Source organism: Porites lutea, chromosome 9 (genome assembly GCF_958299795.1).
Source record: "Porites lutea chromosome 9, jaPorLute2.1, whole genome shotgun sequence".
Classification (NCBI taxonomy): Eukaryota; Metazoa; Cnidaria; class Anthozoa; order Scleractinia; family Poritidae; genus Porites; species Porites lutea.
The window spans coordinates 213,797-239,333 of record NC_133209.1 but is presented as its reverse complement, the minus strand read 5'-3'; the positions used below and the strand labels follow the sequence as shown (position 1 = coordinate 239,333).

Genomic DNA, 25,537 nt, shown 5'->3' with positions numbered 1-25,537 from the left:
GGTCAGGCGTGACTTTATTCTCCACTTCTTTGTTTCAGGCAGTTTTGGGGGGAGGGGGGTCCAGGTGCCTGGATGAGTAATTTCTGTCAATCATAGAGGAGTGTTAACTATATGTGTGTTATGTAGCAACCGATCATGGACAACCGATATTTCGCAATCAAATTAAATTTCTGGCAAAAAGATGATTTTAAAATAGTTTACACATGTAAAACAATCTTTTGGCTTTTGATTCACACAACTGAAGTTTACCAGATATCACATTTATTAGAATATCCTTAATTTATAAAAATTTATACACATTTATTTTACACTCAAGGTCTTAACTGCAAATTTTGAAAATGTTTTTTGTTCACAACTAAATATGTAAATATATAATACGATTTTCAGGGTTGTAAAATTTTGCATTTTAAATAAAATGTACATGCAGTTTAATTAACTTTACAACTTTACTAATAATCTTCATGAACCTCTTGAAGATATTTCAGCACAATTTTATCTACAATACTAGTATAACTGCATAAAACGTTTTTCAACTTCAAAATTGTTTGATAGAGAGTGGAATTTTCAAGATTCTCGTAATGAATATTTTGGGAATCAAGCAATACGCTTCTTACTTGAAGCAAGCTAACATACAAGTCATATAAGGTCTGTTCCGCTTTATTCATGCTACAGCCGTAATCAGAAGCACTGAAAGACTTCAAAAGGTTGGGAAAGAGAATTTCTTCTATCATCTGGTCCGCTTCATGCAGAAACGTTTCCAAAGTCGCACGTAAATTACAGGTTGTGTGGTCATCATAAAGACATGCATGTTGATGCTCCTGTTCAGTAAATTCTTGAAAAGAGACCGGTTTCATAGACAAGGCCAGTTCTTCAGCAGCATAGCCAAGATATTTAGCTTGACCTATTAGGGGCCGTAGTTGCTTGCACAGTTCTTTCAGTTTCGACTGTACTTGTATTTCGATCCGGTTTTCTTCGTCAGTCTCCTCAGTGACCTCGAAAAAACTACAACCTTCTGTCAGCTGAATCTTAATTGATTTTACCACGAGGCAAAATGTCCTCAAATCCGTTTCTTGACTTAAATAAATTTCATTCAAATTTAGACAAGGAATTAAGGAGTTCACCGTTAAATCCATTAAGACACTAGGAATTAAAACTGTGTGTTCCATAAGTTCAGCGGCTCGGATAAAGTTAACAAGCACCAAAAAAAACCGTGACTCCTGGAGGTTGTCGTCGTGTCGATACGGGTCATTCGTTGTTGTTTCTGGTTTACCATTCATATTGCCTAAAATACTAGTTGTGTAGAGTGCATTATCTCTTACATTAAGTGAATGAAGGTACATTCCTTGTCTTTACGAAACTTAGGTGTTTTGATGATGTTATATCGCCGCCAACCGATGGTGAATGAGAAAACGTGATTGCACGTTTTTAATATGTGCATGAGTTACAAAACACTTGACAGAAGATCCCTCGAACAATAAGTTATGTCGTAACACGCACGTCATGCAATGGAAGACGTCAGCAGTGGTTAAAACTCACCGTCCATTCATTTCCATTCATTTTAAATTCATTTAAAAACATTATCAATTATGTTAACAGTAATGGGTGTGAGTTATTTTAACTTTGACTTTATACAACTTGGAGAAAATATTTAAGTTAACAACGACCACTTCCTTCCTGACTTCCTGTGACTTCCTTTTTGGATCGAGGTCATTTTATCATACATGAAATCTCCTCTAAGAGCAGAGAATTGTAGAGAAAGAGATTAAAGACCATATCACGTAGTATCACTTAGTTTCAATAGGCGGTATGGATCTTACAATGATGTAATTGAAACAGCAATATTTGATTAAAAAAAGGAATTTTTATTAGTTGCTTTGTCTTGCTGAAAAGGCTCTGTAATTCCATGCGTGCCCCCCCTCCCCTCCCAGGCATGGTCATTTTTTTTGTTTGGAAAGCTGCAATCCACAGTGAGGCCAGCAGATTTATATTATTCAAGAACCCACCGATAGGTCCCGTTAACCTTAAAAATGTGAACAAACATGTAGCAATGACATGACCCACCCTAGAGCCCATAATGTTTTTAAATCCCTTATGGTTTTACTCCTGCATGAGTACCTAAGCTCGAAATTTATTGCTTCCATACACTTTTCGAGGTTCTCCGTAATAGTTTTCGCTACAGTGGTGCTGTTCTGTGGAATAGTCGTCCTGAAACTTTAAGGCCAGCAGAATCCCTAAGTAATTATCAGTCACTTTTACACAGTTATTATAATATCAAGTAAGGTACGGGATTCATGGAAAACAGCATTTTTTTTGTTTTGTTTTTGTTTTGTTTTTTTCGTATATTCTTAAGTGAACAATTTTAATACTGTAATCAGCGGAACCCAGTAAATGTAATTAAGGTTTAAAAGTTTTTAAAATATTTCATGCTTGATCACATGCTTGATATAACCGTGCATAAACAAAGACTACCTTAATTTACCTAAAAATAACATCACACAAAGAGTAAGTCAGGAAAGAAGCAGTGTTAACGTCACTGTAGTGAAACTGAAACAACAACAAAGTACTTACACAGAAAAGTTTTCCCGAGTTTTCGGAGGACTCTAAATTAAGAAGAAATGAACTCGTTTCGTAAGTGTCACATTTTTATGGCAATAAACCATGCATGGTATGCACACAGAGATAATTACTCCTTAAATTGTGCGGAGCTTGCCAAAGCTTTTCATAGCCTTTTCTCCACGACAGAGTGCTTTCAAAATCACTTGCCGTCCTTGCCGGTCAAGGCGTTGAAAATTCATAAATGACAAAATCCCCACCTCGGAAAAACCTTTGATGCCCGGGGGGTTGGCACGCTTGGAAATGATTACCCTTAAACGGTCTTGATTGCACTACAAAATACAGGTCAAGGCAAATAGCATTTCCGCTTTCCTTCTTACTGACATCAAATAAGAAAAATATCGTCAGTTTATTTATCATTTTTTTAAGAGTGAGAGCAAGGTATCGAATAATGGCACGTAACTGCAGTCTGGTTTAATATTCAAGTGCGTCACACCAACACTCCTAACCTAAACGATCATGTTCAACTTGTTGCTGATATTGAATCAACCTCTAAAAATGTTAGATAATGTCTGGTAACACGTTTGTTGTAATTGAAGGCCAAATCTCACGGTGCCCACAGCCCGAGCGTAATGTAGGGTAGATTGCATGTCAGTTACATGACAGCGTTTGTTAGGGGGAGAGTACATGTAGCTTACGTGACGGGGTTTGAGTTCGTGTCAAGGCTTCTGATTATGGAGTCAAGTAATCAAGACGATATTTTGCGAAACGCAGTGCGTCAAAACTTAGACAAATGGCTGCAAAAATTAGATTGTTCTGGGAACGTTGAAAAAAAGTTGGAGTATAAATTGAAGTTTGTAGAGAAGCTTCGTTCCTCGCCAGTAGCAGTTGAGACCGAACGGGCGAACGAGCAACACTATGAAGTACCCACCGACTTTTTTAGAACCGTGAGTAGTATTATTATTCTAAGAGGAGAGATTTGAGAAAATAACTTAGCCTGAAAATGCCAAATAAGCTCAAATAAGGGACCAATAAATAAGGTGCTTTAACCTTTTTTCGTTTTCCTGCTTAACGACCATTACCGCGTGTTCTTGCGAAACTCGATTTAATTTAAGTTTATATTTATTTAATCCAAGACAATTTTTAGGTGCACGTGAAATCGGTTTGGGAATAAGGCGTGACACGTGGGATCGGGTCATGACTTTAGGACTTCCCGTCCAGAATGGGGTTTCCAAATTATATCCGTATATAATTAGCGCCTCACATGCACTATACACATGCACAACTACGGTTGGTGACAACCTCACTTTTGAACACATCTTTAGTCTCGCTTGGGTAAGCAGCGAGACTCATAATCTGCAACACGTTTTTCGCTCCCGAGGGGTAGTCCCTTATATAGGCTATATAGGTATGTGCCGCGCCAAAGGGTATGTTTTTTTTAGCCATTTTGGTCTGAAATAGGGTATCAATTTTGACCATTTTGATCTGAAATGGGGTATGGTGTGTGCACTCTAGTCTTAAATTGGGTATGTTTTTAGAAGAATTAGCTACTTCTTCATCATTTGGCGATAAGACCATTTCCACCTTACTGTTTAAGCCAACTACCGTGTACGTGCCATAACAGCTTGTCACGCTCTCTGGTCACGCGCTGGGCTCCAAGGCTGCAGGTCTGAAATAGGGTATCAAATTTTTGGACAGGTCTGAAATAGGGTAGTGAAAATCACAGATTTTGGTCTGAAATAGGGTAAGGGTTTCAGGAAGCGTGCTGCACACCCCCTCCCAATTTTTCTGGAAGTACCTCCCCAGAATTTTTGGTCATTTTTTGGGTCATAAAAGGCAGGTCATTGTGCCAGGCGTTCCTTGCAGAGACAGTGGAATCTGGGAGTAAGAATCATTCCATGATCGAAGCCACGCATGTTTTGTGGAGACAGCTTAGGAAAGATTAAATTTAGAGCTTTTCCGAAAGGTGTTGGTCCACGAATTCTATCACTTGAAAGCGTTGATTACTTTGGAGCAAGTAAACACTACTGAGTGGTCGAAAAAAAATAAGAATCTTAAATTAGCAAAATGGTGTTGTAAGCTTTCACTGTATGCAAATGAGTCTGGTGATGAGCATACGATTTATTTTTGGCGATGATTGAAATGATGTGCCATGTAAATCACTTTTTCGATCTCTGGCAATGATGTAATTTCTCTGGAATCGAGGCCCTTGATACACGCATATAGCCCAAGGAGAATTTTCTCCTTGTGTATAGTCTGCGACCGCAGAGGTATTTTTGGTCGTTGCTAACACGTGTACTAAATCACTTCAGAAACAAATAAAAAGTATTGACAGCGAAAGAGTAGGAAGTAAAAAACCTTTTGCAAGTAAATCATGTTTCTTGTAGAATTAATCGCCTCCTCATGTCTCGAGCTAATATCCAAGCAGGCGAGACCTGAATGCCGCTGTAAGCGCTTTCTTGTTACTGAGAAAAGAACATAGATACATTAGGAACATAACAGATGTTGCATCAAAGAGATAATCTAGAAAGAGAATTGAGCCACGTGATCATAACCCATCTGGGAAGCTTACTTGAGGCCCGGGGAGGTACTTTAGGAATTTTTGGGTGAGGATGTGCTGCTGAGTCCCTGGAACCCTTAGCCTATACCAGAGCTTGTTCAAGTGAATTTTGCTACCCTATACTAGACTAAACTCCCAAATTTTTTTCTGGAAACTACAGAGGTCACAAACACAGTCCAGCCAAAACAAAACCAATTTGATTTTTTCATATTTTTGAGTTGCAATTCCCAGTTTCGCTAGTCTGGACTAAAATCTTCAATCAATTGATCAGTTTCCTGGAAAATGATACCCTATTCTAGACCTAAACTCTCTGACTTATATACCTTATTCCAGTACCCCCCCTCCCCCCCCGAACTTGATGCATGTTTTTATCTTTGAGTAAACTATATTTCAGAACAAAAATTATTAAAACAACGTATAAAAAAAGTGAAAGTTTCTTCAATATTTTGGTAGGTTCTTGGGAGAAGACTCAAGTACAGTAGCTGCCTGTGGCCAGAAGATGTCTCCACTTTAGAAGAAGGTTTGTTTGCTAAAGTTCCAAATGCATTTCTTGATAGTAAGGGCTCAGGCAATTGCTTTTTACTGAAAATGTAAGCGAAAGGACTTATTGTTCAGTTTCAATGAACAAACAGCTTGAGAATATGTCTTAATACTATGCAAACAATGAAATATTGAATGGTTGTCACCTTATTCATTATTACAATACAGTCGAACCTCTCTAATAAGGACACCGAAGGGACGGAGTGAAGTGTCCGTATTAGAGATGTGTCCGTATAAAAGAGGTCACTACGATAATGTCACTTTTACGACTCCCCACTTACAGTCTTAAGTGTTCAGTAGCTAAATCAAGCCCACTCTTTTCTTTAAACTGCATTTAAGTTTATTCATTCACAGTACAAAGACCCTGTCTTTCAGTAGCATACAACATTGTACATATCAGCTACGTACGTACATTCGTAGACAAATCACTGTTTTAAAACAAAGCAAGCTACAGCAAAATGGTGCATGTAAAAAAATTGTGATGTAAAGAACAATTCTGAAAGCATCTTTCGCTGTTTTGCAAGTGCAGTAAACAGTAACTAGAGTACAAAACGTAATAGAAAAGATCTTTATGCTATCTGTAGTTTATTCAAGCCTTAAAAAAACTCAGGCATGTTCCTCTGTACACCTTTCACAAATCGTTGTTTGATATACAGCTACTGGGCTTTTAATCATACCTTAAATAGCTCATCAGCAAGATGGGATTAACCCTGTGTAGATTCACCTGATCGGGATTCGGGATTCACCTGATCACAGCAGTGTCCATAATAAAGAGGTTAAGTTTATGTGAATTTACACTCTAGGGCCGAGATTTAGTGTCTGTTGTCTGTATTAGAGAGAGTGCCTGGGTTGTAAACAATTCTGTTGAAGGACTAAAGCTAGACTATGTTTGCCGTGTACAAATATTTTGGAAGAAACTGTGACGTACCTTGAGTATGACCAGGTTGACATGACATTGCTGGAGCCAGTGTGCTCCTTCTCATTTATAGTGGAGGGGGACAGGGTGGTCACAACCCCCCACTTCCTGTACTCTGTACCCCATTCTCCCGCCTCCCGTACCTTTTTGTCCCTTTATCTCATGACCCCCCCCCCCCCCTGTAGTGAGACAGACAAGACACTGACACGACTGACACAGTCGATACACGTGTACATGTGTCATGCCATCTCCTTCATGACCTATGATGTAAGCGACTTGGAAAGGTTTCCAATTTCAATGGAAGTAATGCTACTTTTTTTATCCTGGGTATGAATTTTCGTTTTTTGAATTTTCTCGCATGTAAAATTTTGCTTTAAGCCTTGGAGAAGGTTAAATGGAAGTCAAGAAATGTTGTTGGGTTCATTTCTTTGACTGGATGATAAGCAGTAACAAATAATGAAAGCTGTCTTTTTGAATTTCTCTTCTGCTTTCCGCCATCATAGAGATCCCACTTCCCGCCCTTTCTTTTCCTGTCTCTCATGCCTCTCCCATCCCCTGTTCTCCTGGGCTCCCCCCCCTGCCCCCCTCCCTTTATTAACAGGATTGTTGATCTTAATCTGCCCTAATGTTACCCGAGTCTGCTTGGATAAAAACATAACACTTTGAGTGACTTATTTATAATCATTTCTCTGTCCAACCTGTTGCTAACTGTACCACCTCATTTTGATATGATTCTGTATAATTAATTTACAGCGGAAGATGCAATGCTTAGGCTTGTCTGTGAGAGGGCCAAGGTAGAAGATGGACAGTCACTTATGGTATGAAACAATTTGATGAATGTGAAAGCTTATTTACACATTGCCAGTGTGACTTAATGACGTAGTAATTTGGACACTATTTTTAAACTCAGTTTTCCCCAGTAAAAATTACACTTGGCCACTAGCAAGGTTTTTGAATAGTTTACCTACATCTGAAGTAATAATACCAATCAATCCTAATTGTATGCCCTGCTATGTTTTTTTAAGCATAAGTGGCCATGGGTACTGTTATTTAAATTGGTTGTATATGTGGGGGCTGGAAATGGTATCATACATAAAGAGTTTCTTCCAAATTGCATGCTAATATTAATGAACATGAAAGGGGGTTAATTGTGGGGGAATTTATTATAGTTTTATTCAGTTTATTATTTTAGTTAGGTGGGTTGGCCTTTTACCGGATGGGAGCATGAAATGGACTTTCTATGACATGAACTCAAAAGTAGTCTAAAATAATAATATTAGAATGTTAGAAGCAGATAAAAAAGAATGATTCTTTTGATAGGACCTAGGATGTGGCTGGGGAAGTCTAGCACTGTGGCTGTGTGAGAAGTACCCCAACTGTAAAGTAACTACTGTATCAAACTCCAGCACACAGCAAGAATGGATTGAATCTGAGGCTGGCAGGAAAGGCTTTATTGATAGGATCACCTGCATTAAGTCAGATGCTAATGTATTTGACACTCACTTAAAATTTGACAGGATTATTTCTGTTGAAATGTTCGAGGTAAGAAATGCACTCCACTTATGAATCTTCATAGTTTATCTCTTGTTATATTTCTTCGGAAGGTAAAAGTAATGAGGTGATGTATATTATTACCTTTGTTATTTTTATTTTTGTCTTTTCAACCACTTGTGTCACTTAAGTAATTGATTTTCTCATTGCTCGCCTTCTGACCCGTTAGATTTGCCTCTCAATTTTCTTCATTTGCTTTAATTTCGCAGCACATGAAAAACTATGAACAACTTATGTCCCGAGTAGCCAGCTGGCTTAAACCGTTCGGTTATCTGTTTGTCCAAATTTTATGTCACCGTGAGTTTGCCTATAACTTCAACACCAAGAAGAATTCTGACACGGAATGGATGGCGCGAAATTTTTTCAGCGGCGGTACCATGCCTTCGTCAGATCTGCTTCTATACTTTCAAAAGGATCTGTGTATTGAGAAGCACTGGCAGGTTAATGGAAATCACTACGCGCGTACCTTGGAAGCTTGGCTTGTCAAAATGGATCAACACGCAAGTAAAGTGCAGCGCATATTTGAGAAAACATACGGCAGCGATGAAGTTGATCAGCAAGTTTTCAATTGGCGCATGTTTTTTATTTATTGTGCTGAAGTCTTTGCATTCAGGGGTGGTAACGAGTGGATAGTCGCACATTACCTCTTCCGAAAAAAGATGAACAGTAGTTTGTAGCCAAAACATTGGTCTTTTGCGTGTATTGTTTTAAATATATTTGAACAAGGGATGGCTTTTTTGCCCAATTGGTTTGTACAGTAGTGTTGTAGCTTAATGTCCCATACATGTTGGGTTTTAACTTCCCAAAGTGAATATACGTTTTGCAAATTTTAGCAGAACTTTCTCATACGTCATAGCAATCTTCGTATGACCTTGAAAAATGGTTTTCGTAACTGTTCGTTACTTTTTCGATCAAATGGTGGACCCGTCTTTTTTTCTTAAAAAGAAAACCAAGTACCAAGTTTTAAAAAATGCTTTTGAGCAATATTTCCTCAGTTGGGAAAACTTTGCGTAATCCCCTATCCCTTTTTTCCATTTTCTTACTCTCCTCCTTCCCCCCCGCCCCCCCCCCCCCCCCCGGCCCGGCGCCTCGCTTTAAGCTAAACCAACCAAAAGCCGCTCGCGTTTGTGTCTGTTTGAGGAACCAATCAAATGCTTTTATTTTTTATCGTTTTTTTGTTGGTGTTGTTCAGTTCCTTTTCTCCATGCGTAATCGTTTTTATTGTTTTTTTTGTTTGTTTTTGTTCATGCGTAATCGTCTCAGGGTCAAGCGAAAATCGCTGTATAAGAAAGGCAAAAATTGACAAATAATTGGTAAAAGGCGCACCATCGCAATTAAAACACACCAGATCATATAAATTCAATTGGAGACGATGACTAACATCTCCATATTATATTGCAGTTTTCTGAGGAGCAACCCACGCACTGTGTCTAGTGCGCTTTTGGATTCTGCCTTCTCCTTCTACACTAATTTTTTCAGTTTATACGTTTATGCTTTTTCTTACTGTATTGGAGAAAAACTGTACTAAAAAAAAAGAAACGTCCCCTAGATCAAACAGAAACAGTGGTGGTGAAACAACGGGCGTGTCACACACAGAGCAAACATATTTATTTCACTTCCCCATGACAACATCAGAATGGCTTGAAAACGTAAGTGACCTCAATTTAATTCAATAAGATTTTAATTTGTTTTACAATATTAAGCTTTATAATAAAGAGGGAACCTATTTTTTTAGCGTTGATCGCATTAACCCGTCGTTTGGTTTTCGCGATGCACTCTTTGTCGCTCTGATTTGATTGGCTGCACGATGTTGTTTGACGGACGTATTGCCGTAATAAGAGGTCTGTTTAGATTCAGAGCTCCCTCGGTGACCTGTAACCTTGGTGAGGAATCGAGGAAGAAGAGAAGATGAAGATTTATATCGTGTATTGTGGTTCCACAACACCGCTGGTGTTTTTGGTTCCTCTATCGCTTGAAGTTCTTTGAAATTCAAAGACGAGTAAACTATCATTTGATCTTGGTTAAATTTCAGCCTCGGTAGAGGTGGAAAGAAGCGGTGCCTGGTCTTTGGTTTGTAAAATTTTCCCAGTACATTTTCAAGCGAGTGTGTTATGGTTGTGTCCCATTCTATTTCATCGTCAGTGTTGTCTGTAGCTTCGTGTGTGTGTTGTTGGGTTCCACGGCGTGACATAGCTGTTATTCGCATTATGTGTCTTGCAAGTCTACAATAGAGCAACAACAGACACACCTTTGGTAAAAAAATTATTATTTCACAAATGAAAGCTCCAACATGGGTATTTTGGCTTACCATTTTTAAATTAGGGTATTCACGAATTAATGAAAGAGCACCGCCATCGAGTTAGCGCCAGCAAAAATGTTAAAAAGCACTTTTTGCTTTATATTTTGATCTACCAAGTGGCATTTTACTGGTTAAGAGGGCAAGGAAAGAGTAACTGTTTGATTAGAAAACTAGAAAACATTTTATTAAGAGATCCACCAAACCGGCTATCAAACACTTCCCCGAAAGGTTAATATTGAGAGAATCTTTACACCGACCGAGACCATTTTATCCTGTAATTTGTTGTCATAAAAGTAATTTATGGGGCAATACTTGAACAATATTCTAACTTGTTCCCGGGAAGACCACGAAGTGTGGTTTTATTAGCTCTGTCGTGTTTAAATGGTAAGTTGCCATTGAAGGGGTGTGGTCTTCATCAAGTCGCGACCTCACGTTTCTAGAAATGTAAGCAGTTTTATTGACCTTTTTGGATCAGAAATCAAACTTTACTTTTTTTTCCCTTTTTTGCACCCTTTTTTTTTCGTTATTTTTTCCCATCCGCCATTGCTAGTCTAGTTTTTTTATACCTCCACCTCGGACCAGGGGAACTATGTAGGTTTCTCAGAGTTTCAGCTGATGCGATCCGATAAATATCCGGCGGAAGTCTCCGTTTTTCTTTGGCTGCCTTCTCCAAATCCCACAATGTTCGCTGGCCAAACGTCCCTATGAACGAAACATACATAACGTTATTTATTGATTAATTTATTATTTTTTGCCCCTAATCCACATGTGAATGTAACACATGTAGGTGAAATATTTTGTCATTTTCCTACGGAATGAATAAAAGGAAAAGGGGGGAAAAAGGCCGGCTCCACGCAAAAGAAGAGATAAACTGGAGACACGAGTATCCTTCTGACATGCATGGTAAACCTTTTTTTATTGATTGATTGATTCGCGTCTTGTTTCTTCAGTAATCACCAAACACCTCTTATGAGTGATGAACTAAAACGTGGCTCATTTGCTTAAAAGAGTGCTAAGAACGGTCACGTTACCGATGTATCTCCCAGTTTGCGTCCAAAGTCGTACTGAGGCGTCTACTGAAGAACTGATAATGAACTGACGACTATCGACAAAATCCAGGCTGACAACAGGCTTCAAATGAGCACGGAATGTAACAAGCAGTGGGGGAGGGTTGGTGTCAATTGTTCCTTTTTTAGTGCTGTATCTTCTGTGGATTGATGGCAGCTTTCTTAGCAGCAGTGTACATGTTAGCTTCTGCTCGCTTGAGTTTATGCAATAACGAGAGATCTCCCAAACCTGAAAACATTCAAAAACAGCACAAGTCGTTTTCACTCAGCCGACAAGTGTTACAAAGCAAGCTATTCTCGGCACTTAACATATTCTGGCCCCTCCGATGTTTATCAGTACTGGTGGGCGTTTTGAAATGATATCTCGCAATTGGCTGGCTGCTTCCAGGTAGTCTACGCCGCTGACGAAACTAAACGCTGGTCCGTCTGCCCAACAGCGCTGAAATCCTTGTTCTGGGCCTGGATCTGAGTACCAGGATGTGAGTAGGCGCCATGATTGGCCTGTTAAATTTGCGACTCCAGATGAGAGAAAATTCGAAACGTTCTTCCTGTAGTTCGTTGAGTCCGTTGGGGGGCCTAGAACAAGAATATCGCGGGCGCTGCTTCGCAGAAGTTACTAACTGAGGTTAAATTACGTCTGCGAGGCAGGCAGGCTGCAGGCTGGCTCATTCTAGGTCAGAATATTGGTAAGAATGTAAAGTTTCTGATTGCTTCTCAGTGACACTATTTGTCATTCAGTACAGATAGCTTTCGTTTGTTGTGGCTACTTTGCAAATGAAAAAGTACGAATCCTATTTAAACCGAAGTCCCATACCTTAACAAACCCAGCGCTGTCACCCGTTACAAGTATAGAATTGTTGAGATCTGTTGTCATGGAGAGAACAGACTCATGTTCTTCTTGGACAGCGGTAAAATGACCAAGAAGTCCCCCTCCTGTCACACTCCAAGCCCTTATTGAGCCACCACAACCAGTTGTCATTAAAGTCGCTGTGGAAATGCTGCTTTCACGCTTTTCTAAGAAGAGAACCTAAACGAAAGTAAACAAGCTGAGGCACATAAACTTCACCGATTGAGGTAAAACTGAAAAGCATTCACTTTCAACGAGTTAAGTATACCATACCTTGTCTACTGAGGAGTCGTGATAACTCGATCGGAATTTCACTTGTGGTAAACCTGAAAGTATACCTTTCTTCTTTTCATTGTTTTCCATCTTTGTCCGCACTCCTGATGTCAATGTAGACCAGCGGTTCTTTTGATCAGCGGCATCATAACTCTTGATCCTGTTAATTGGCTCTTTAAATCTATTCACTGCCTCGATCACTTGTTGTGGACAGAATAAAAAAAAACATTTAACAGAAAATTAAATTAATGATATTCATGGTAGGCGGGCCCTACAAATAACTATGTGGAGTAAACTGCAATTAAATAATTAAGGATACTTTTTAGTAGATATCATGTCCAATGACATCAAAGAGAAAATCGTAACTGCTTTTAATACAAGCGTTGCATAAGTAAAAAAAAATTGCCTCACGCTAATATATTCACAACTGCTCGAATTGTTTTCACAGAAAGTTTTTCTGTTTGCCAAGTCTTGAATTTTTCTCGTTTATGTCCATACCTGCATTACCATACGACACTTGTCTTTTAACATCTGTCGGAATGAGAGATCGTGTTGTTTCCAAACCATAATTATCAGCAGTTAGTTTACAATTAACATGTCCACTATCAATATTCCAGACTTTAACAACTCCATCATAAGCTGAGGTGGCAACTAAACCAGTGGGATACATAGCAGCCGATAAAATGTCGTCCTCGTGAAAATTGTTCCATACACGCGGGTCAGCTTCCTCTTCATCTCGACAGTCTCTGTAACAAAGACATAAGTAACAGTTGCCCGCGCACCCGTAGTTAAGAGGGAAAACGTAAAATAAAGTGAATGACTTTGTCTTAAGAGTCAACAGAATCGGAGTAACATCATTAGAACAAATTAGAATAATATAGAAATGAAGTACAGAGCGGGTTCCGCTGAATTTGATGCAATCCTTGTCAATTCGCTACACATCGTACCAGGTAAGTTGCTACGCAATTATTTGAGGTCCCTATGGAGCCTCACTGTTTCACATTAGTTCACAGCCTGCAAAGGAGCCACTCCTTTTTTTCCCTTTTGGTAGAACAAAGGACTGGTTCACGCAAGCTTGCTGGCTCATTCCACAAAGACTGTTTATCAAGGGTGACTTGTGATGTGGACTGTTAGCCTGCGCCGGAGAGCATCCGGTTTTTTCGGCTCAAGTTTCTAGTTTCACCCGGTTTTTCTCAGCGGGTGAAACTAGGAACTTGAGCCGAAAAAACCGGATGCTCTCGCAGCTGGCTAGTGGACTATACACAGAGAAATGTTAAGAAATGACTAGGAATTCTGATCTCTTACTGATAATATCCCAAGCTAAGAAACACGTAGAATCGGCTTACTTGTAAATGGTGACTTTTCTGCTCCATCCAACTGTTATGATTTTTTGTTTAAAGCACAATATGCCTGTAATCTGACAAAGTTAAAAGAGAAAATTCCATTTGAAATATTCATCGTAAATTATGTGTGTCTTCTGTAATCCTTATCCAATGTACAACGATTAAGTGCACAAAATACTGTCAAGGAACTTGTAGCCCCGGCAGGTCCAGTTTGCAAGCTCCAATGATAATAACTACTGTAGGCTGATTACCAGCCGATGTTCGGTCCTGAGCCTACGCTCCTCCTGGCCTCTCGTCTCCGGCGGGGCGGACCCGAGAGAGTGGCGCTGGAAAATGGAGCCTACAATGATAAGCCGTGCCCGATTCAACTGATTATGATGTGTACAGAAGAATTGGAATTAGCATACGGGACCTTCTCGGCTTGCTTCCCTTGTATATAGTTCATTTTTGATCTGCACTCTTGATTTATGAATGAAGTGATTAGCAGTAGATCACACATTGGCCACACCGTCTATGTCCCCCAAGTGTTCTTTACCTTCTTTACGTTGCCTTTGATTTGATGGTAACAAATGACGAGGAGACAAGGCAAAATCAAGGGCTTAAACCAGACAGCTAAGATGATCAGTTTACAAGATTTCTAAAGGCTTTGGTTTAGGGTCCAGATGAATTTTACCGTACAAATTACCTCTTGGTCATCAACAGCTTGTAATTCACGCAGGCAGCAACCGTTATTAAAGTTCCAAATCCGAACTGTTCCATCTCTTGCACCACTTATAAGGCGCCTCTTGGACGGATCAAACCTCATTGCAGTAATTTCCGAGTTACCATGAGCATTTGAAAACTGAATGATTTTTTCGCCTGTTTCCAGACTCCAAACACAAACCACAGAGTCGTGGCATCCGCTAACAACCTACAGGCAACAAAATTTCACTTACAATCCCAAATAAGGTCGGTGTGTTAAGTTCATTCCTTATCTTGTTTACACAATATATAAAGGGTTGTGGAAAGGAGGAGTAAAGAAAAACATCTTACATAAGCCTTATAATTGAAAGAAAAAATGATAGAAAAACAGAACAATTTGGATACAGCGCTCTTTCAACTGTGGAAGGCAATTCAAAACAGAAGCGAAACGGATATTGGGCTTATTAGATAACAGGAATTGCTACCTGGTCAAAGAGATCGTTGTAAATAGCGGCGCATATCGGTTTGAAATGACTACAGATGTCCCTCTCCTCTGACGGCTCTTCACTTTTTCCCTCAATCACTGACAACTAACGAAATAAAAACATCATATTAGTTCACATTTATATGTTCACGCTTGGGAAATACGAAACAGTTGAAAAAGGGTACCGAACTAAAGCTAAAATGAACTTGGTGAGTGTCCCCCTTCTCAGCTTAAGTCGGGCTGCTTAAAACTTCCATTATTGACTGCGGGGACTAAACGATCGTACGCAATTCCACTCATACGTTTTCGAATCATTAAGGTAAAAAGCAGTCTCACCTGATTGGTTCCCACAAAAATACAATGAGATTTGGAGTTAAAATACAGGCTTGAGATCTGATGAGGGCCTGGTAACAAAGACCGCGCAGGGATAGTTTGTACGCAACATAAGTCGCGCATGTCCCATATCTTTATAACCTGCGGGGAAAAAATGAATTAGAAATGAAAGTCTTCAGCTCAAAACGCCACAGAAAAAAAAGGCGAGGGCACGCTCAAAGCGATTAAGTTACAAAAAACTGACCAAAGCAAAGTATCCATTTTCAAAAAATGTCAACAGCGCATTTTCTTTTGTTCATATCTTGTTAATACTCTGTAGGAAAGTTCTAAGCATTTCATGGTTTACAATCTTGTTGAATCCGTCAGCTTTATTTACATATTTTTATGGTGCCATTCTGGTCACACATACAACACGCCTTTTACCGCTTTCACGAGGAGCGTTATTGTCAGTAAGTATATCATGGATGGATGCGTGGCACTGACAACAGTGACCGCGGACTAACCTTGTCTTGGGCAGCACTGATAATCTCTCCCTTGTCACTGTTTACTATAATGTGAGTAACCGCTGAACTGTGGCCCTTAAGCACCTAAAACATAATGAATAGCAGATTAATTAACCTACTTTTATGTCACATAACCGCAAACGTTGCGTTTTGCAAAATAAACCCGAGGCAGTGTATTTCGTGAGCCCATCATGCAAAGCCAAGTGTTTTACAGAGACGTGTTGCTGAGAGATAAATGGCGCTGTTTCTGTTGGGCGGTTACCATTTATACGCGGAGTGGTGATACAATAATCAAGATAAGGCCGACCTAACAGGGCAGAAGTTAAGTCTTACATTTCAGACGTTCAAACCTGTGACATTGATGACAATATTAGGATCTTACCGAGGTGGCTTTAGTTGTGACGTAAGGATTCCACAGACGCACGTAATGGTCAAGACCACCTGTCACTAGGAAATAAAAACCTTTAGATATTCAGTTTAGTACCTTTTGTGTACGTGTGTGTCTATATTACTGATATGACGTCATTGGACAAACTGATGTGTCTTTTTTAAGAAACGGTCCAGATAAGAACGATAGCAACAACGGCAACGTACATGTTGGAATGCAAAAAAAGGTGCTAACTTTTCTATTCTCTGTATTTACTTCTGATTGGCTTAAACAGCAAAAGTTAACAAAACTTCATAAAGCGGTACATATATTCATCCTTACTTTCCAAACATCTTCCATATAACAAAATCTGGTCTCAGTTTGAATAACAAAGAAATCTTATGTGGGGAACATGTAAAATTGTAAACTTTTCTTGGCTATTGTTTTCAACTCTTGTGATTGGTCAAATTTTTTTAACAGAAAAAAACACCCTTTCAAAGTGGAGTGTAAATGCATTTTATTGCGTTAACGGCCTTAATGTAGGTTTATGCATTCTGTGTGTAAAAATGAGAGCATTCCCATTTGGGGAGAGCACCGTTGCCGCATAATAAAAGGAATTGCTATCCACCTTACCCGGATCATTACTTAATGCCTCACCTATAACATTCCACTCTTTACAGTAGTCAAATGAAGAAATTCCTTTACGGATTCGGAACACGGAACTCCTGCGGGATTATTTAAAAATTAGAAAACCTTTAGAGAAACAAGTGATTCCTTGCTTTGTTAGGAGATGGATACTAAACATTTTTGGTGGCAAAAGTCGATTGCTTATTCTTGCGAGCTGCCCTCATTCTCCCTGGGGTAATTGTTGCGGCGTGGGGGGTGGGGTGGGGAAGGGGCTTATATGGCCTATACGGGGAATTGCCGCTGTACCGCTGTACAGCGTCTGGCTTTATCCTCTGGCTCTGTCCTAAGCGAAGTATATGATCAAGAGATAATAATGGATCCATTGTTCTCTCTTGATATAACTTCGTGAGAGTCTGTCCTAGTTATAAACAGGGTATTGCATGCACGATATATTTGTTTTTCTTAATGAAACTTGTTAATTTGAAGTATTCAAAAGCAATGACTCAACTGAAATTTGCAATAAATGACTTTAAATCAAGATGGCGTGCATTTTCACCTTAGTCCTAGACAGGTTATTTTTATTTTTAGGATTTTGTTTCCTAAAATGGGTCGAAGGTAGAATTAGGGTTAGGCTTAGGATCGGGCATTCTCTGTCCTCCGAACCTGTACAAGATAAAAATATGAACAGTCAAAAGTTCTTCCGTGATTTAATTTTTATAGTTGATTGTACTAACGTTTTCCTCCTGTCCAGATCTCCAAGGTACATTGAAGTACTACTTGCTGTCGCGCAAGAAATGAAACATTGCAAAGATGGATAGTATTTCACTTTACGAACCCAGTCCTCATGAAGACCCTAAAACAGCAAGTTTACAATAAGTGACAGGTAGAGCTAAAAAGAGGAGACCATTCTAGCAAGTACTTATGGTTCTTAACAAAGTAAGCGATTACTCCATGAAAACAAGAAAGAAAATCATGGCAAGATTATGGAAAAGGATAGTGGTATTTAAAAAATGTTCTGAACGTCTTGTTTATAGATACTACGCTGGGATACTCATGAGTACTGATACTTACATTAAATTGAGAGAGTTTTAAGTTAGAATGTTTTCCTTGTTGCAGTTCGGAGAAAGAAACGCGCCTGAATGATACTGACGACAAAGAAAGAAAAAACACTTAAAACCAAATCAACACGTAGAAAACATGAACATTGCTCTTAAAGGGAAATTATTCGTAATCATTAGTTTTAGTGAGGGATTTGTGGTGCCGCTGACCTGATGGCATCTGCTGAGCGAGGTTTAAGTCAAACATACATCCTGTGATGGCAGAAAACTTTAAACAAAACACCGAACCACCAGCATCACCAAACAGTAAAATTCCTTCATGTAACTTTGCAGAGCTGTACCTGAAAAACATTAAATGACGAGTGAGGTTTGACACATTTTCTAACGGGGTAATTTGTTGACTGGACTGGAAAAATATCGATCCTGCCAATCCAAGCGGCTGTTATAATTGCTTAAATTAGTGAAGAGAGTAGGACGCACATGAGTCGTAAGTTTCTGAAAAGGTTTGACCAAAGTCGGTTACTAATAGGAAAGGGTTGTTGTGGTCGAAGCCCTCAGAGTAATACAGATCTATCCTTACCAGTAATCCATGGTCAACACGCAGTAGTCCAAGCTACAAATCACAAACTGTTTGTCAAAACTGTTTGCGGAGCAGTCATAGAATGCTATAGTTGAGAGAAAAAAATAAAGCACATATTAAAGCTTTTAGAAAAGAAAGAAAGAAAGAGAAGTTGGACGGTACTTTGGATAACAAAAGCTGTGATCAGCTCACGGAAGTAAAGTCTAAGGACTGATACGAACCAATCTCCCTGTCTGCTGTAGACAAAGCAAACTTCTTGGCATTTGGTAAAACGACACAGTCTGTTATCCACACATTCTTACTGGCTTTTGCTTCATGCCCTAACTGTAAAATATAAGGGACACCATAATAAAAGACGTGATTTCCGGTGGGATCGTCCGCGCGAGGACAGTTTTGGTGGGGGAAAGTGTTGTTTTTGCTCCAAAAACTCTCACACGCTGAAAAACAATTCCTCCAGCTACGCAGGCTATTCAAAACATTTCACAAGCACCACATGATAGGATGAATGTTAATACTACTCACTGATAAAGTTTTTTGCGGCTGCATGAGGTCCATAGTCCAGAAATGTAGAGTCCCTTCCCTGCTGACTGATACATATCTCCCGGCGCCGTTACTGTCAGTAGTATCATCAGTACCATGAGATACTTTAGGTAGGTGTGTTATCCGTGTGATCGTGTCACGATGGCAACTGAAACAAAGAATTGTTATACAACTCCAAACTTGAAAATTTTTTTCCAAAATAAATCAGTTGTTTTTCTACGATATTATACGAGATGCTTTTTGCAGTTTGGACGTATCAACACTCAACAGTTCACCAGTTCCCCACTTTAGAACAGGGTTAGGGTTATGGCGTCGTCGCCCTGTTAGAATAACATTCCTGTGCCGCTGCGGTACAGTTATGAGATTCCTACTCTTGCTGTTTATGAAATCAAGACCATAGAGTATTACATCGTTGACGTTAATGTATCCCAGTCCTTGCTAATAATATTCCCTGCAACCCCTAAAACAGGTGTAATGGGAAACCCACTTTTATTTCCTCTTGATTGTTGGATAGTTGCCACTGATTGGTCAGAATATAACCTTTACCTTGGGATTTCCCGAGCGGGATGAGGAAATTCCATCTGTAAGAAAAACAAAATCAGTGACATTAGAAAATTCCACCATGTTCCCCATGACCAGGCATTTTTTGTTCTTTTCGCACTCAAGAAGAACCCAGCAAAAAACAACATCAATTCTGACCAGATGAACAGTGGCATTGTATCATATCCTCACCTCTCTATCTTCACTGGTCATCACATCCTTTAGCTGAGTTTCTAGTAACATGTATGAACAAAACTCTTCCTAAAATGAAGAAAACAATGTACTTTATGTACTTTGTAATCAAGAAACGGCGATTAATAAATAGAACAGCTTCCACTCAGTTTCCTAATTGTTGTCCGCCGCAGTTTGTGCCTCGACAGGGTACCGCAATACTAGTGCTGCTATAGCTAGTATGTGTCTGTGAGTTGTCCGGTAAATATGTAGGCAGTGTATTGACCGATTGTCCGTAATATCTCCTTTATATGTCAAACAGTCTAACTTGGGAGATTTTCTCAGACTGATTTACACCTTACTCACCCAATCTACGGTACCATCACAGTTTGCGTCCACTTTCATGAATATCATGGCGAGTTGGTTATCATCCGGCTGTAAGGGAAAGAAAAACAAAACGCTTTTTATATCATTCATTACGGCAAGAAACATATCACACAGGTGGTGATACTTATTACTACATCAAACATAAGGACGGCATAAATCAGCGCCCGCGTCGGCCGGTCAGTACTTACAACTTCACCTTTACCAGCCATAGTTTTAATCATAGCCTGGCGAAATTCATCCAGATCCAGTCCACCTCCACCGTCTTCATCCGCTTCCTAGAAGAAAGAGGGAGCCGTGACTTTCTAATTCTAACAGTTATACAAATAACTTTGATGGAGCACTTTCCCTTATTACCAACGTGCAGCCGGGTACGTAAGCATTCAGTGATACTATAAACTTTCTTTTACTTGGGGTCGGATGGCACGCTAATGATAGACATCGGATATTTTTACAAGCAAATCTACAAAGACTTGCAGTCCAGTCACATTACTTTTAACTAACACGGCTTTGAATTTGCAAAATAGTTTTGCCGTTTTAATGGTCAGAGTTATTGCCGTACAACTCTAAATGTATTTACCTTCTTTTCTGAACCCATTTATGTACAACAATGAATAGCCGGCAGTGATTTACAAAACTGATCGTTTTCTGCAGCTAACCTCGAATATTTGTTGCAGCATTTCCAGATTTTCGTTATTCATCTGATCTTCTAGTCGGACCATTGCAGGCTTTCGTGGTTCATCGCGGTCTGTCTGTTGAATGCAAATAATAATGTTCTTGTTGATGATGATGTCAGATGATGCCGAAGCCTATACTGAGTGGTAACCAGATATGCAATTTTCCCTGGTAACACTTTCAACAAACTAAGGCGCCGATACCAATCCAGCAAGCGTTGGCTTCTATCATCTTTTCTTTTTTGGTTGGTCTTTACTTTGTAAAAGTTAAGACTTAAGAATATTTCGAAGGAAAGAAAATAAATAATCTAAATCGTCCATTTGTTGGTTCATTAAGAAGTGTACGGGTCAGTTTGAAAAGTTTCAGATCAATTTCTAAGGACAAGTACAAATGTATCAGTTATAGTTCAAACTTTAGAAGAATTTCTTCTTTTTCAAGGTAATTTCACACGGTACTGACTGTGAACTGAAAGGCAAGATGACTTTCTTCTCTGATTTATAGTGACATTTTTATGATAAACTAAAATGAGCTTTAATTTAAAGGTCACCTTGCTAGCCGCTCTCGACAATTTTATTCCATGCTGCTCGACATTTGTGGATGGCCAGTCTTCACTCCCAGAACTAGTACTTGAACTAAGTTTCTCCTCGTCCTCTGAAAATTCTTCTTCTTCTTCTTGCTCATCAGCTATGGAGTCCATGGTTTTCTTCATATTTTCTTCTTCCATTTTAAAAAATCTTTTTTCAACCCTTCATTATTTGAACTGACGTCACAAAGATAAAGCACAGATGGCACGCGCACGATAATTAACGGTTGATTTTTTCACATGAGCTTGCGGAAGATATAGCCGGGGAAGGAGATACAACCTTTTCCTTGTTAAAATAGTGTTTTGTATTTTCGTCGTCTTCCCTCCTCTTTTCTCCCTCGCCTTGCCTAACCCTCCAAAGCCCTCCCCACTCTATTACGGTTACAAAACTGTCAGTCAACATGCGGTTCTTGCGCGCGCTTTAGTTTTGCAATATCTAACGCTGACAATAAGACACCAGGGACCCATTCGTACGGAATCTGTGCTTCTTTGCGCGAAGTTTTAGACGAAAAGGCGTCAGGAAGGAGGTTTTAAGAAGAATGTACGGTCATATTCATCCAAACGCAGTGTCCTCTCCGCAAATGGTAAGTTAATATTGTACAGGTCTGTAATAAAAACGAGAATGAGTTTACCTGTATGCATTTATTAAGGAGTTACGTATTGAATTGCTCTTCAGGGAAGTGAGCATGTTGTCTTTTTCACGCCTTCACCTGGTTTAGCACCATCTCCAAATCTTTATGCAGCACCTGCACCGATAGCTCCTACTCCAATGCAGTTTCCAGCTCAGCCTCCTCCTCAAGTCACTGGTATTTCTGTAAGTATTAATAGTCAGCGGCTAGACAAGACAGTTTCTTTAAACTCGAGGGTGTGGAACTTTTTACAGCTCTAGCGTTCGTCCAATAGCTGATGTTCTGTCATCTTACCTCCGAAGAGGACGACTACCACACAGTACTGAACTGTCAGTTTCTGTCAACAACAATCCTATTCAGAACTCACACACACAATCATATTCCACTTAACCATGATATGCACAATTGAATAATTGTTAAAAGTGGAGCCATTGTGGACATTTCTAATCTTAAGATTGCTATGGTAACATGTTATGTCAAGAAATTGGCAATAACTTGTTTCTCTAATGATTAGTGATGTAAAGCAATAAGATTGTGTTGACCAATAATTACAAGTAGATCTGCTGGGTTTTCTGTTGCTGGCCAGCTTTAAGCTTTTGTTTGATACTTCTCTCACTGGTCTACTAGATCTACTTCTAAACTGTAAACCTGGCCGGAAGAACTGACTTCTACTTGACTGACAACCTTCTTTTGGTAATAATTGAAAATCCATGCAGATTTACTTAATCTTGATACAGTTAAATGATTACTCTACCTTCTTTTGTTAATAATTGAAAATCCATGCAGGATTACTTAATCTTAATACAATTAAATGACTACTCTGACATAACACATAACAACAAAAATAATGAGGATTTTTTCTTCATTTCATTTGTTGTTTGTAGCCATCAGCTTCTTACGGATGTGGTCCAGTTATAGGCCTTCAAGTACCAATGTGGGCACATATTCCTCAAACTCCTCAAGCTGCAGTCATAGGAAACATGATGCCTTACCCTACACAACCATTGCAATACCAACCTTGTTTTGTTCCTCCAGTTCAGCCCTCCAACCATGGCATGTACTTAAACAATCAAGTACAGTCGTACAGCTTGATGCCACAACCATACTTACCTGTACCAACTAATAGAGGATTCAGACAACCAGTTGGAATGAGACAGCCACCAAATATGCCATATGTAATGCAACAAGATTATATGCCAGTCACACCCCCCATGGGCAGTACTGGTATAGCACCTCCTCAGCCTCCTCAGACACATCCAAGACCCCCAGTGTATGAACTATCATGTGTTCAACAAGCACAGCAGTATGCACCCCAGTGTTCCAAGCCACCAAAATATTTCTCTGCATTTGTCCAGAAAAGATCTGGAATCTTAAGTCAGGAGGCATATTATCAACACTCAGAGACAAACCTTGGTCATATTAATACGTGCGAGGAAAAAGAAACACCAAGACTACAAGCAAAGTCAGATGAACAGTGTGGAAATCCTGATGTTCATCCATTACAAGAGGAACAGTCAGCTGAAGGAAACAAACAAATAATTGATCCAAATTCACTGTCAATCAGCCCAGTGGAACGAGGTCCCACACCTGATCCTGTCTTATTGTTAGGTAACTCGGAATCCCCAGAGCCTATTCCTACCCGTTCACTAAGTGAAACTACTTTGGTACCAAGTCCACCATCCTCAGATGATGGTAGAGAAACAGTATGCAACAGCCCATTGTCCCTGTCAGACTGTGAGGAAGAGGCTGAATTAACAGCTGCAGAGGATGATAACATTCCTACTAAAGACACAAGTGGTGCTTGTTCTTCTATCCAAAAGTTGGAACCTGAGCAGCCTTATGACAATGAAATAATCAAAGAGAGCTCTGATTCACTCAATCAAGAACACCATAGCTTCAATAAACCCAGAGTACAAACCGTGTGTTCACCTTCCTTTCTAATCAAAGGAGCTGATGTTACAGCTCTTCATCCTTCAGTCACTAGTTCTGCAAATATCTGTAGCTCTAATACCCCAGAGAGACATACCATCAGTGCTAAGCCAATAAGGTCACATATTGACACACCAATGTATAACAGTGGTCATAGTAGAGTCTTATGTCAGTTATCACATGCAACTGGTACTTCTCGACAATGTAACAGAGCCACTAAACGTCCTTTGACAACTCACTTTAGGCAGCTATTCAAGCCCATACCATACAATGACAAAGAGGAAGAAAATGATGGTACAGATTAACAACAAAGAACAAAGGGACAAACGTGAAATGACTACTGGTATATCAAAACCATAATCCCCAGCTACTCTTACAGTATTTGTGATTAGTTCAAGAGATAAATGGTCTGAGAACTTAATGGGTGGAGGGTTGAAGCTGAACGTTTTAATGCTCTATTTGCAGCTAGCAGTTACCCAAATAATGTTTTGGAGGAATTGGTGGAGGAAGGGAAGTGCATGAAAACCATTCAGATTCTTTTTGCACACTCCATCTGAATGGTTTTCTTGCTTCTTTTTTCCACACTAGTACCAAATCATTTTTAAATGAATGTTTGCTGCACCTAAATGGAGTTTACACCTTTTGTATAAGTTCTCATAAACATTTTCAACCATCAGTAAAAACGTTTGTGGGTTTTACTTCTTGCTGGAGGTGAAGATTATACCTGCGATTCAAAGTTATTGAAGCTTCTAGGGGTGAAGCCAGGATTTTTACAGAGGTACACACAATTTACCAAATCCCTTTAACCCCCTTGTTACAACAACAATTTCGTGCCTTATATATCCATTTTGCTGCTATCTATGCACTTTTTTTTCTTTTTTTGTTTAACCAGTAAATCGTGCGTTTTTCTCTGGAAAGTGACATTTAGGTTCAGAAAAGAAAAAGTTTTTTGTTTTTGTATTTCAAAGAAACAAGCACATTGAAATAAATGATGAATCAATATATTTGGTACTTTTTAAATTTATTTATTTGCTTTTTCCAGATAATTCACTTTTTTTATTTTATATTATTATATATTTTTTTATTCTCAACTTTTTCAGGTATGCATGTGCATATCATGTGTACAAGTGGCTTCGCCCCTGGCTTCCTAATATAGACACCAGAGGAACAAAATGTTTTGTCCATATTACAGTTTGGTCTCTTCATGATCAAGTGATGACCTAAGGAACAAGAGGTGTCATCTGTAGGGGTTTGACTTAAGTTGTAGTTTTAAAGTTCTGTTTCCCATTATCTGGAAATCGACTACCACATCATTATTTTAATGACTACAACAATTTTCTGCATTGTAGTCATAACAAAGACCAATAAATGTGTTTATGGAAAAGGTTGTATTTGCAAATCACAAACATGTTTTTCCAGGACTCTAAATTGTGAAAATTTAAATGTTCAACGATAATTAAAGAGTTTTTTGAACATAAATCAGTTCATATGTCTATTGCACAAA

At 39.2% G+C, this 25,537-nt stretch overlaps 4 protein-coding genes across 4 annotated transcripts; 2 read left to right on the top strand and 2 right to left on the bottom strand.

The window, feature by feature from the left end:
• Nucleotides 1–239: 239 nt before the first annotated feature.
• On the bottom strand, nucleotides 240–1,458 carry LOC140947523 (uncharacterized). Its single transcript, XM_073396654.1, has one exon. The coding sequence runs from the start codon at nucleotides 1,338–1,340 to the stop codon at nucleotides 450–452; it is 891 nt and encodes a 296-aa protein (XP_073252755.1). The 5' UTR covers nucleotides 1,341–1,458; the 3' UTR covers nucleotides 240–449.
• Nucleotides 1,459–3,263: 1,805 nt separating this feature from the next.
• LOC140947651 (uncharacterized) lies at nucleotides 3,264–8,865 on the top strand. The gene is made up of 5 exons (XM_073396813.1): nucleotides 3,264–3,500; nucleotides 5,567–5,633; nucleotides 7,323–7,387; nucleotides 7,890–8,111; nucleotides 8,330–8,865. Exons 1-5 carry the CDS (start codon nucleotides 3,288–3,290, stop codon nucleotides 8,795–8,797), a joined length of 1,035 nt encoding a protein of 344 aa, XP_073252914.1. The 5' UTR covers nucleotides 3,264–3,287; the 3' UTR covers nucleotides 8,798–8,865.
• Nucleotides 8,866–9,695: 830 nt separating this feature from the next.
• Nucleotides 9,696–22,672, bottom strand: LOC140947921 (cilia- and flagella-associated protein 337-like). The gene is made up of 25 exons (XM_073397148.1): nucleotides 21,440–22,672; nucleotides 20,877–20,969; nucleotides 20,409–20,495; nucleotides 20,200–20,268; nucleotides 19,855–19,923; nucleotides 19,669–19,703; nucleotides 19,105–19,270; nucleotides 18,804–18,906; nucleotides 18,583–18,667; nucleotides 18,213–18,343; nucleotides 18,016–18,089; nucleotides 17,679–17,797; nucleotides 16,975–17,042; nucleotides 16,333–16,397; nucleotides 15,951–16,034; nucleotides 15,451–15,588; nucleotides 15,116–15,220; nucleotides 14,635–14,859; nucleotides 13,953–14,023; nucleotides 13,105–13,352; nucleotides 12,607–12,806; nucleotides 12,301–12,513; nucleotides 11,451–11,715; nucleotides 10,986–11,121; nucleotides 9,696–10,342 (listed from the first exon to the last, which is right to left on the bottom strand). Exons 1-25 carry the CDS (start codon nucleotides 21,614–21,616, stop codon nucleotides 9,844–9,846), a joined length of 3,525 nt encoding a protein of 1,174 aa, XP_073253249.1. The 5' UTR covers nucleotides 21,617–22,672; the 3' UTR covers nucleotides 9,696–9,843.
• On the top strand, nucleotides 22,167–24,347 carry LOC140948079 (uncharacterized). Its single transcript, XM_073397299.1, has 2 exons — nucleotides 22,167–22,289; nucleotides 22,989–24,347. The coding sequence occupies exons 1-2, from the start codon at nucleotides 22,245–22,247 to the stop codon at nucleotides 24,336–24,338; spliced, it is 1,395 nt and encodes a 464-aa protein (XP_073253400.1). The 5' UTR covers nucleotides 22,167–22,244; the 3' UTR covers nucleotides 24,339–24,347.
• The last annotated feature ends 1,190 nt before the right edge of the window (nucleotides 24,348–25,537 follow it).

What these genes read in the sequence shown, in the direction of transcription:
- LOC140947651 (XM_073396813.1), top strand. Translation starts at nt 3,288, where the DNA reads ATGGAGTCAAGTAATCAAGACGATATTTTGCGAAACGCAGTGCGTCAA. An exon ending in CCACCGACTTTTTTAGAACC is followed by an intron (nt 3,501 to 5,566) that starts GTGAGTAGTATT and finishes ATATTTTGGTAG; the next exon opens with GTTCTTGGGAGAAGACTCAA. An exon ending in AAGATGGACAGTCACTTATG is followed by an intron (nt 7,388 to 7,889) that starts GTATGAAACAAT and finishes TTCTTTTGATAG; the next exon opens with GACCTAGGATGTGGCTGGGG.
- LOC140947921 (XM_073397148.1), bottom strand. Translation starts at nt 21,616, where the DNA reads ATGGAAGAAGAAAATATGAAGAAAACCATGGACTCCATAGCTGATGAG. An exon ending in GTGATGGTACCGTAGATTGG is followed by an intron (nt 19,924 to 20,199) that starts GTGAGTAAGGTG and finishes TCTTCATTTTAG; the next exon opens with GAAGAGTTTTGTTCATACAT. An exon ending in AAGCTGTTGATGACCAAGAG is followed by an intron (nt 14,024 to 14,634) that starts GTAATTTGTACG and finishes TAACTTTGTCAG; the next exon opens with ATTACAGGCATATTGTGCTT.
- LOC140947523 (XM_073396654.1), bottom strand. Translation starts at nt 1,340, where the DNA reads ATGTACCTTCATTCACTTAATGTAAGAGATAATGCACTCTACACAACT.
- LOC140948079 (XM_073397299.1), top strand. Translation starts at nt 22,245, where the DNA reads ATGCAGTTTCCAGCTCAGCCTCCTCCTCAAGTCACTGGTATTTCT. An exon ending in CTCAAGTCACTGGTATTTCT is followed by an intron (nt 22,290 to 22,988) that starts GTAAGTATTAAT and finishes TGTTGTTTGTAG; the next exon opens with CCATCAGCTTCTTACGGATG.